The 12608-nt window shown below is 34.0% G+C and overlaps 1 protein-coding gene and 1 non-coding gene across 3 annotated transcripts in view; both read right to left on the reverse strand.

Annotated features, from left to right (window-relative positions):
* The window catches only part of GPR137C (G protein-coupled receptor 137C), a 56070-nt gene that overhangs the window by 3571 nt on the left and 39891 nt on the right, over positions 1 to 12608 (reverse strand). Inside the window, exons 4-6 of one of the 2 annotated variants that reach the window (XM_036436523.2) lie at positions 5122 to 5271; positions 414 to 539; positions 132 to 250 (exon numbers count right to left, since the gene is read on the reverse strand). In XM_036436523.2, the coding sequence (XP_036292416.1) occupies positions 132 to 250; positions 414 to 539; positions 5122 to 5271 (395 nt within the window). The remainder of the gene's footprint in view (positions 1 to 131; positions 251 to 413; positions 540 to 5121; positions 5272 to 12608) is intronic. The other variant, XM_036436531.2, reaches the window with a different exon arrangement.
* Positions 11487 to 11651, reverse strand: LOC118709575. The gene has a single exon (XR_004985052.1). It is a non-coding gene; the product is annotated as a U1 spliceosomal RNA (small nuclear RNA).

Consider the following 12608-nt stretch of genomic DNA (forward strand, 5'->3'; position numbering starts at 1 on the left):
CTGCTGCTCTAAGCTTCAATATCAAATTATTTTATGTATTGTTTATAACACCAAATCACCTATTTCACATTTGGGTTAAAGTTTAGATTTTCTTTTTTCAATCCATTTTAATACTAATTCAGTACATCTACCTTCCTTCTCTTGAACTTCCCAGTCTTGGCAGGTCATCATCACTATCATATCGCCTTGGATTGTCAAAAAAATAAGCTCTGGGACTATAACCGTGACTATTTATCATGCCAGCAGGTGCCTGTGAAAAAAAGTGTTAGATAACATATGAACTAAGAGAGGAGGCTGGAATCTATAATGCTTTTTAGTCTTAAAATTTGCCAAACGTAAGACAATCAATATAAATGATCCATTATTTTTAAAAGTAAGGCGAACAGGCATTAGGGAATGTTATGGTATCTTACCAAATTCTGGTTTAATCTCTGTGCCCGGAAAAATAGTACCACCGACCAGGCTGGCACATGTTCCCACAGAAAGAGGACCATTCCAAATACTATATACTCTTCTCCATTTACATCTTGCATATGAGCCTGTAAATAGAGTAAGGCAGAGCAATACTGAAATCTGTTTTATGTATAATCGGTCACTCTCCACAATTAACTTGCTTCAGGTAGAGTAAGTTAAAATATATCAATTACAAACACATGAAACTCTAAATTAATTTTCCATAGTTTGTGGTTTCTTACGTAATCATATTTATCTTTTAAAGAATATAAAAAGGCATTAATGCTACATAGAAGAAAAAGCTACCAACTTTTTCATTGCATCAATTTATGAAAATATTTTTAACACATGGATAATATGGAGTGATCTCACTTTCAGTCCCCATAGTTGGAAGAGAGTTACAAAATAGACTACCGGTTCCAGCTGCTCCCTAGGCAAATAGCACTTACCTGGAGGTACACCGAATGCAGCATGGACATGGCTCAGCAATTCTGTTACTTAAAAATATGCTTTTGGGCTTAACCTCCATGATGATTTGTTTCTACTCTACTAGATGTAGGGAGAGATAAGGGGGAAGAGGAGTGAAGGGAATCTGTTACATGTGTAAGTTCCTTCTCTGTAGAAAGGTAACTGATATTCTGCCCTGGCTCCCTTTGTTAGAGCACTGTCCCAAAACACCAAGGGTTTGATCCCTGGTCAGGGCACATGCAAGAAGCAACCAATGAATGCATAAATAAGTGTAACAACAAATCAATGTTTCTCTCTCTCTTTTTCTCTCCCTCTCTAAAATCAATGAATTTAAATTTTTAAAAAAGTGTTAACTGAATTCTGATATAAGGGGATTCTAGAATTCCTTAAATTCAGTACAAAGTTAAATTAATATAAATAAAAAGATGACGTATAGTATGTCAAAAAGCACTTTAAGGAAGGAGTTGGAGAATGCTGGGAGTTTATTTTGTTTTTAAAATTTATTTATTTATTTTTTGTCACTTTGTTGTTCAATGCTGGGAGTTTTAAATATGCATAGCCAGCCAAAACTGGTTTGGCTCAGTGGTTAGAGCGTTGGCCTGCGGACTCAAGGGTCCCAGGTTCGATTCTGGTCAAGGGCACGTACATTGGTTGCAGGCAAATCCCTAGTTAGGGGTTGTGTAGGAGGCAGCTGGTCGATGTTTCTCTCTCATCAATGTTTCTAGCTCTCTATCCCTCTCCCTTCCTCTCTGTAAAAAATCAATAAAATATATTTTAAAAAATAAAAAATAAATATGCATAGTCAGAGTACTGTGAATTAGTATAGCAAACACCTGGACAATCAAGGAACTATGAATGGCCTTCCATTATCAAGACTGATAATGCCTGATCATAACTTAAACATCTAAAAATAAACAAAATAGTTAGGCTATATATATTTCTTGGGTAAAAGAGAATTAATTTTATCTAACAAATTAAATACTTACCAGTTTTCACTAGCTAATGATAAACAATCAATTTATCTAGAGACATTTAAATACTATCCTTTTAAAAAATATATTAGCAAAATAGGGTTATCAATAGATTTATGGCACTATTAGTACTATTTACAAAAGAAAGAAAAATACTCCTTTGGGAGAAGTTCTCTTTGAAGAATAATTTCAAGTGTCATATGTAAATGAGGATTTTTATTGGGACAGTGATAAAATAAAAACTCCCAGCTACAAGAGTCCTGGCCCAAATGGCTTCACAAGGGAGCTTTAACAAACATTCAAAGAAGAACTAACATCTATCCTCCTCAAATTATTACAAAAAATCCAAGAAAAGGGAAGACTTCTAGGTTCTTTTTATGAGGGCAGCATTATCTTAATTTCAAAACCAGAAAAGACACTACAAAGAAAGAAAATTATAGGCCATTATCTCTGATGGACATAGATGCTAAAATCTCCAACAAAATATTAGCAAACTAGATTTAGCAATACATTAAAAAGATCATGTACTATGATCAAGTGGGATTTATTCTGGGGATACAAGGTAGGTACAACATTCTTAAATCAATAAGTGTGATACCTCACATAAACAGATTGAAAGACAAAAATCATGTGATCATATCAATAGATGCAGAAAAAAAGCATTTCATAAAATCCAGCACCCGTTTTTGATAAAACTTTCACCAAAGTGGGAATAGAGGGATCATATGTCAACCTAATAAAGGCCATATATAAAAAACCTATAGCCAACATCATCATCTTACACAACATGTGCCCTGACCAGGGATCAAACCCTTAAGATGAGCAACAAGTGCTCGCTTTGGCAGCACATATACTAAGATGAGTAACATGACAGGGATGTCTGTTTTCACCACTCTTATTCAACATAGTACTGCAAGTCCTAGCCACAGCAATCAGACAAGAAGAAGAAATAAAAGGCGTACAAATTGGAAAGGAGGTAATAAAACTGTCATTATTCGCAGATGACATTAATATTGCACATAGAAAACACTAAAGACTTCACCAAAAAAACTACTAAATGTAATAAACGAATTCTGCAAAGAATACAAAATTAATATTAAAAAATTGGTGGCATTTTTATAAACCAATCATGAACTATCAGAAAGAGAAATTCAGAAAAACAAAAATCTCACTTACTATTACAACAACAACAAAAAATAAGGTACTTGGGAATAAATTTAACCAAGAAGGTAAAAGACCTATACTTGGAAAACTACAGGACACTGAAGAAAGAAATTGAGGAAGATACAAATAAATGGAAGCATAGTCTGTGATCATGGATGAAAGAATTAACATCATTAAAATGTCCATACTACTCAAAGCAATCTATAGATTCAACACAATTCCTATTAAAATACCAATAGCATGTTTCTTAGATCTAGAACAAATATTCCAAAATTTATATGAAACCAAAAGAGACCTAGAATAGTCTCAGCAATCATGAGAAAGAACAAAGTTGGAGGTAACATAATACCTGATATCAAATTACACTACAATGTCATTGTAATAATAATAATAATAAAAAGCCTGGTTACTGGCATAAGAACAGGCATGTAGATCAATGGAAAAGAACAGAGAGCCCAGAAATAAACCCATTCCTTTTTGGTCAATTAATATTTGACAAAGAAGGCAAAAGCATACAATGGTAAACAGTTTCTTCAATAAAGGGTGTTGGGAAAATTGGAAAGAGACATGAAAAAAATGAAACAAGATCACCAACTTACACCATACATAAGAATAAACTCAAAATGGATAAAAGACTTAAATGTAAATCACAAAACCATAAAAATCCTAGAAGAATACATAGTAAAACTCAGACATCTCTCATAGCAATATTTTTGCTGATAGATCTTCTAGGGAATGGGAAACTAAGGAGAAAATAAGCAAATGAGATTACATCAAAAGCTTTTGCACAGCAAAAGAAACCATCAACAAAATGAAAACAGAACCCACTATATGAGAGTACATATTTGCCAATGATACATCTGATCAGAGGTTAATTTCCAAAATATATAAAGAACTTATACAGCTCAACAACAGGAAGACAAACAACCCTATTTAAAAAATGGACGAAGGACTGGAATAGACACTTCTCCAAAGAGGACATACAGACACATGAAAAAATGGTCAAAGTCACTAATTTATCAGAGAGATGCAAATTAAAACCACAATGAGATACATCACTTCACGTCTTTCAGAATGGCTATCATCAACAAATCAACAAACAACAAGTGCTGGTGAGGATGTGGAGAAAAGGGAACCCTTATGTACTGTTGGTGGGAATGCAAACTGGTGTAGCCACTGTGCAAATCAGTACCGAATTGCCTCAAAAGATTAAATATGGAAGTGCCTTTTGACATAGTGATTCCATTTCTGGGAATATATCCTTAGAATCCCAAAACACCAATTCAAAAATATGTATGTACCCCTATATTCATGGCAGTATTATTTAAAATAGCCAAGGCCTGGAACTAGCCTAAGTACCCTCAGTAGATGAGTGGATAACAAAGCTGTGGTACATTTACACAACGGAATACTATGCTGCATGGAAGAACCTGGAAGATATTGAGCTAAGTGAAATAAGCCAGTAGAGAAAGACAAATACCATATGATCTCACATGGAACAGACTGACAACTGTCAGAGAGTTGGGTAGGGAAGACTGGATGAAAGGTGAAGGGATTAGCCAAAGTACATATATGCATAACCCATAGGCACAGACAACAGTGCAGTGATGGCCAGAGGGAAGGGGGGTGTGGGATGGGTAGAGGTAGGCATGGTAGGGTGAATGGGGCATATGTAGGTCAACAATAAAAACGAAGTTAAAAAAAAAATAGCCCAATCAGTGTGGCCCAGTGGTTGAGCATCGACCTATGAATCAGGAGGTCATGTTCGATTTCTGGTCAGGGCGCATGCCGGGGTTGCGGGCTTGATTGCCAACAGTGGGTGTGCAGGAGGCAGTTGATCAATGATTTTCTCCCATCGTTGATGTTTCTCTCTCTCTTCCTCTCTGAAATCAATACAGAAATATATATGTACAAAAACATATATTTAAAAAAACCACAATTTTAAGTATTTGAGATAGCAGTAAGAGATTCCATAAAAGTGTAAGAGAAACAAGTAAAAAATTCTCCTATTAAGGCTAATTACATTATCATATTGTTAGATTGGCAATACATGGTAGATACTTACCTTATCTGAAAGATTATACCAGCCATAATTAAATGGACTTTCTAATGTATCCTGAGATAGGGTGATCACCACCAAATTATAACATGCTCTTGAAGAGTAGAGAAGAATGACTACAGAGCTTACGACAACAGTCTGGCACAGAGACATACCCTAAAAGAAATAAAAATTATTATTACGATACTCTGCACATTTGTCATGACAAGGTATTCATCCACTTGGCTCAGCTTAATCACCTCTTGCAGTGCACTATTAGAAAACACTGAATGATCATTGTTGAAATAACTTTTATCTTGCTTTGCAATTCCTATTCTTAGAACCACATGTGTTTAATCTACCCTGCTAATACAAATAAGCTCCCTGCCAACTTGTCTAATGGCATATGGAGGAAGATTTGTTCTGCTAGTTACCTCACTCCCTTAAATAATAATAAGTAAAGTAGTAGGCAAAAGATCTGAGCGATGATTGATATTAATAAGAGAGGTAGCTAATCATAATGAGAAAAGAATGGGAAATAGAAGCATTAATTCATTTGATACACTGAATTTCCAATGAGATACAAACTTAGAATATAAATACAGCTTTTATAATATTTGCTTCATTCTATTAGATTATATTATTTGAATTAATCCCCTATTGATACCATTATGTTGAAAACAAAATGATGTAGGCACTAAAAAATGTACTTCCCAATCCATAATACTAAAACTGTTCACTGATTCCTCAAAATAGAAGGCCTTTATAACTTAGTGGATCTCAAATAGAGTGTGCATATTGAAAGAGGTGTGGTATCCACCGTTGAAAGGATGTTAACCAGGAGTTTGTATTTCAATACAGTTGGTTTATTTTGTAATCCTTTTTACCTTATGCATTAAAAACATTATTCTGGAAAGTGACACAACTGCCAAAGAGATCCACTGCAAAAAAACACCACAACCTAATATATTGTGTTGGAAGTCTGTGTTTTGATTGTCACAATGATTAAGGGACAATAATGGCATTTAGAGCCAAAGGACCACAGGTGCTATATGACCCGCAATTTGTAGGAGAGTTCTCCACATTAGAGAATTCTTCTCTGACTTTCATACTTTCCAATGTCCTCCTCGACATTCACGAAGATGAAAAGCTATTTATAATGATCTGACCCCTAACTGAATTCTGTTATATATATATATATATATATATATATATATATATATATATATATATATATATATACACACACATATATATACACACACACACAAAGTTTATGTTTGTACAATTTAATAGATGCCAACATTTTGAGAAATATCAATATATATTATGTAAATTAAGGGAAATTTGTGTTTTGTTCAGAACTTTGTCAAGAATGGTCAAATATTTCAGAAAATTATGAAACTGCAGCAGTATTGCTTGAGGTACATAAAACACCAATCGAACACACCTGTAACAGTCTGCATTTATAGTGGTCCCATGCATAGCTTCTATGCATGGATATAAGGATCTGAGTACTTATTACACTATGCCCCAAAATTTACATATTGAAATATTTGTTAATTACTTATATTTCCCCTGTCTGTTATAATTATGGTAATTATATTTAATTTTTGAAGTTACATGTGTAGGTAGGTTAAACAATCTTAATTTCAGGATAGAAACAGGATAGTAAAAATGTGATTAGAGCCTTTGCTGGTTTGACTCAATGGATAGAGCGTTGGCCTGGAGACTGAAGGGTTCTGGGTTTGATTCTGGCCAAGGGCACATGCCCCCAGATCAATGGTTCGCTCTCATCATTGATGCTTCTATCCCCCTCTCCCTTCCTCTCTGAAATCAATAAAAACATATTTTTTAAAAAAATGTGATTAGAAGGTTTGGTAGGATTACACTGGGTTTGGTAGGATTGAGAACCATTATTATAAATGACTTCCTTATAAGAACATTACATTTAGAGGTATATAAGAAGAAAGAACTAAAAGATGAAAGATATCTTAAAAGATATTGGGATAGTAACTGAGTACCTTCTCTAAGCTAACTCACCACCATACCAAAAAGTATGTGTGAAAAGAAATAAAACCCTAGCAATACTACATTTTTTAAAAAATTAAGGGTAATTTTTTTACAATGTACTTTTTTTGTGAATTAAAATAATGTTGTTAATAAAACAGCTAACCTAAAACCAATCCACATCTAAATTTTAAAGTACTATATTATTAAAGAAAAGTTAGAATGTCCTAAGCATTACCATTGTTTAAAATAACCACAAGTACATTTACATAGTCAGTGCTTTAAGAAATAGAAATACACCTTATAATATAGAGCCTGCTTATAGATGTAAATGCTATAAAAATCTTTAAAAAAGATTGTAAGAGCAAAGAATCAGTAATACAAAGCAATTAATAAACTAAATTGCAGCCAAATTACATACATATAACAATGAAAACAGCTTATTGTTTTAGAAAACAAAGTAAGCTTCTTCCTGCAAAATATAGAATTACAAAACAAAAAATAAGGACCACAAGAGAAGTGTTGTAAAAGTTAAAGAAAATCTTCCTAAATGAACAGTCATAACAAACAATTCTATTCAGGAGCAATCCTCAAAAAATAATTATCCCTTCTATTTCTGACATTTCAATACTATTTTTTTTAAATTCCATTCTTGATAAATAAAGAAGAGTTAAACCTCACTCTAGTGTGCATATCATTAACAGTTCAGTATGCATATAACTAACTATAGTTCAATATTTGTTTACAGGTGTCTTTAAAATGCAGAATAGACAGAAACCTCAATTGACCATTTGTGCACTTGTGTAACCAAAATCTCTACCAAAATAGAGGACATTACATTATACAAAGGTACCTTACACCCCTCTCTCCAACTATTTTGTTTTTACCACAAATAGTTTTGCTTTCTCTAGAACTTATAAAATATGAACTATTTGATAGGTTTCATTCATTTAGCATAATGTTTTGAAATTCATCCATGTTGTTGGATGTATCAGTAGTTAGGTCTTTGTATTGTTGAGGTGGATAGTTAGGTCTTTGTACCAGTATTGCTGGTTTGCTCAAAAGTTTTATAGCATTGCCGAAACCGGTTTGGCTCAATGGATAGAGCGTCGGCTTGGGGACTAAAAGGTCCGGGGTTCGATTCCAGTCAAGGGCATGTACCTTTGTTGCGGGCGCATCCGCAGTGGGGGGTGTGCAAGAGGCAGCTGATCGATGATTCTCTCTCATCGATGTTTCTAACTCTATCTCTCTCTCTCTTCCTCTCTGTATAAAATCAATAAAATATATTTAACAACAACAAAAAAAAGTTTCATACCATTAACACTGCAATCCCAGAAAACTTCTCAGTACAGGGCAAACCAGCACAGCAAGTTCCACTAATCCCATTGTATAATCATGTGAGTTTGTTTATAAGACAGTTCATTTTTATGAACAATTGTTTAAGACAGAACAATTTCTATGAACATTCTTATACAGATCTTTTTTGTGGACATATGCTTTTACTTAAAAAAAAAAAATACCAAAGAGTGAAATTCCTGGGTCATATGGTAGGCGTAAATTCAGCTGTATAAGAAACTGTCAGATCTTTCCCCAAATGGATGTGCAATTTAAAACTTCCAACAAAGTATTAGCGTTCCAGTTGCTCCACATCTTAGCATTTTGCGTTGTCAATCTTTTTGTTTTTAGCCATGCTGGTGGATGTGTAATATATAATTTTGGTTTTAATTTGCATTTCCACAATGACTAATGAAATTGTGCTCATTGGCCATTTTTTCTAGATTCTTTGTGAAGCACCTATTCATAGCTTCCACCACTTCTAAGTTGTTTATTTATTAGAGTTGTATTTTGAAAATTTCCTTGCAATTCACATGGAAACACAACAAGAACAGGTACTGTGGTTTTAAAATAATTTCCCCCCAAAACATTTTAAAATCTTAATTTGATATTGAACTATTTTACATATTAATCATCCTTTACTGTAAAAGAAAAAAATTTCATATATATTTAAGAATTTATTATTACTTAGGAATAGGGAGTTATTGTTTAGTGGATACAGAGTTTCAGTATGGGACGATGAAAATGTTCTGGAGATGGACAATTGTGATGGATGCACAACAATGTGAATGCACTGAATGCCACTGAACACTTAAAATAGTTAAAGTGGTAAATTTTATGCTTTGTATATTTTAGCACAATAAAAGTATGTCTCAACACACAGCATTCCTGTTTACCTCTAAGATGCTGAAAAAGATGAAAGTGTTAGAATTCTCTGACTCAACAAAGAATCTCCTTCAAAGGAACTGGCTGAAAATAGTTTTGTTTTCTCAAATAAAATGTCATAAAAACTATCTTTGGTCCTGTCTGGATAGCTCAGTTGGTTAGAGCATCATCCTGTCCTTGAGAGTTTGATTCCCTGTCAGGACACACTTAGGTTGAGGTTCAATCCTCCGTCAAGTGTATAGGAGGCAACTAATTGATGTTTCTTTCTCATATAGATGTCTCTCTCTCTCTCTCTCTCTCTCTCTCTCTCTCTCTCTCTCTCTCTCTCTCTCCCTCCCTCCCTCCCTCCCTCCCTTCTTCTCTCTTTCTTTCTCTCTCTGTAAAAACATATTCTCAGGTAAGGATTAAAAAACAATCTTTCAATAGATTTTTCTAAATGTAAGTACTTTGCCTTTGCCTTACTGTGTCTTCTACAACAGAACATTTTTAAGTAGCATTATAGTCCAAGCATTATTTTGAGACTAATTATTCAGAATGTAAAGAAAAAGAAATTGAAGTTTTAAATGCAGGTGTGCTGATGACTTTAAATACCAAAAACTGGTTTTATATTATAATTTCCAAGGTGGAAATGAAAAAGCCATTCAAGCATTTCACAGGCTATTATTATACTACATTGGCTGGTAAAGTTCCCACAATAGCTGAGAGGCCAGGAAAGCCTATGTGGGTGACATTGCTGAACGAATGCCTGCTGGATGTAAAGTCCATAAAAGAAATTATGTCATTGCCAATTCCCAACAATACAGACATTTACTGATTTAAAATTTTAATTGAAAACATAAATGAATCTGATGTAGCAGTACTAATTTTGTTTGTATTCACCTGCTGTCAGTACCAACTAATCATTCAAGAAGATATTCTTTTATGTCAATGCCTGATAAATACAAGTGGTATATTCAAAGTTTTGAAAATTCCTCTGCTTGTTTATCCTGAGCCAACTGTGTTAATATTTTCACTAATGATACAAAAGCAATGGTGGGTAAAAGTTCTGGACCTAAGCACAAATCAGTTCTAATAATGTATATACAGGTAGATATAAAACCATACTGTATTGTATTCCTCATGACTATGCATTTCCAATTAGAGAAGTCAATTTCACTTAATACACTCGATGTGAAAATATATTTTAAAAATAAGTTTGTGTTTAATTATACAGTGTCCCCAAAATGTACACATACACGTCAAATAAAGGCAGTGTTTATTAAAATGCATTTCTATTTGTCCTAACTGGTTTGGCTCAGTGGGTAGAATGTCAGCCTGAGGACTGAAAGGTCACAGGTTTGATTCCGGTCAAGGGCATGTACCTTGGTTGCGGGCACATCCCCAGTAGGAGGTGTGCAAGAGGTAGCTGATTGATGTTTTATTCTCATTGATGTTTCTAGCTCTCTATCCCTCTCCCTTCCTCTCGTTAAAAAATAAAATATATTTTAAAAAATTAAATGCATTTCATCTTAATTGAACACATATAAGCTATTAAAGTGTGTATACTTTTTTGGGGACACCATATATATAGGAAGGGGGAGAGAGAGAGAGATGGGCTGCCTCCCATGTGTGTCAGGCCAGGGATCGATTCCACAACCTGAGAATGTGCTGACCAGGAATTAAATCCACTTCCTATTCTGGTGTACAAGATGACGCTCCAACCAGCTGAACCACACTAGTCAGGGTGATGGAAAAATATTTATTGATCAATGGACAGAGTGTTGGCCGGGTTTGATTCCAGTCAAGGGCACATGCCTGGGTTGCAGGCACGTGCAGGAGGCAGCCAATTGATGATTCCCTCTTATCATTGATGTTTCTGTCTTTCTCTCCCTCTTCCTTCCTCTCTGAAATCAATAAAAATATCTTCAAAAATATTATTAAATATCAACTCTAGAGTGTGTTTATTTAATACTCTGTGATGAGATGAAATGTGCACTTAAAACAATTCTGCTACATACTGAAATAAACTGGAAGAAAAGCACTTACATGATTGACTTACAAGCTGAACTAGCCACTGTTTTTCATGGAACACCATGTTTTACTGAACAGCTAACTATGGCCAATAAATAATGGTTATTCAGACTTGGTTACTAGGGACACATTTTTATTTATTTATTTATTTTCAGGGGAGAGCACAAATGCTGTGTCTGCCCCTACCCCCACACATTATGTAGGCAACTTTTCCATATTTGGGGAAATCCAAGGGATCAGCACCTTTGGAGTGTAATGGATAAGCCTTGCCCTGGGAAAACCACCTTCATGATCATGATATCTTCCCATTCAGGCATGGGCACACATTTAAAATAAATAAATAAATAAATGAAATGAGTCTGTCACTTTCAAGAAAACATCGGACAATATTTATTCCCGATGATGAAATATGAACTTTCAAGTGAAAATTAGAAGTTTTGACAAAGTCTCAATTATGGAAATGTTGTTCTTGAAAAGATCAGGGGTCAATCCCTGAGGAATCACTTGCTGATTGATGTTTCTCTCTCATTGATGTTTCTAAGTCTCTATCTCTCTCCCTTCCTCTCTGTAAAAAAAGTAAATAAATAAAATAAATAAGTAAATAAATCAATAAAATAAATATTTTTTAAAATAAAAAAAAATAAAATCATTAACCAAAAAAAAAAAAAAAGTTTTGAAAAGTTGTAAGCACTTGCATCCACTATAAGACTGGAATCTTCCCAAAAATTAAACATTCTTCTAATGAGACAGGTAGTGATATTAACAAATATCATTTGTGATATTTTCAATAAAATGAATCAACATTTTGAAGATCTGATCTGCGACCACTCTTTTCCAATGATCAACGCATGATGTTACAAAATCATTTAAAGCGCAAGGTAGACTAATGGAGAGTACAAAAAGTTCACTAACATTGTTTTAGATTCCATGTGGCAACTAACCTTTAAGAAAACTCCAGAGGTTTGGTGTATTAAAGAAGAATATCCACAATTATCTGAAAAGGCTATTAAAATTCTCCATTTTCTCACTACATGTACTAGTATGTGTAAGGATTTTCTTCATATACTTCAACCTAATCAGCATATCACAACAGATTGAGCACAAAAGACATGAAAATCCAGCTGTCTTCTATTGCCAGACATTAAAGGGATTTGCAAAATGTAAAACTATGTCCATCTTCTCACCAGTTTATTTTTGTTTTGGAAAATAGAATTATTTTTCATAAAAACACATTGTTCATGTTAGCATGTAATGGACTTATTATTGATACTCTC

Source organism: Pipistrellus kuhlii, unplaced genomic scaffold (genome assembly GCF_014108245.1).
Source record: "Pipistrellus kuhlii isolate mPipKuh1 unplaced genomic scaffold, mPipKuh1.p scaffold_m20_p_1, whole genome shotgun sequence".
In the NCBI taxonomy this organism is placed as follows: domain Eukaryota; kingdom Metazoa; phylum Chordata; class Mammalia; order Chiroptera; family Vespertilionidae; genus Pipistrellus; species Pipistrellus kuhlii.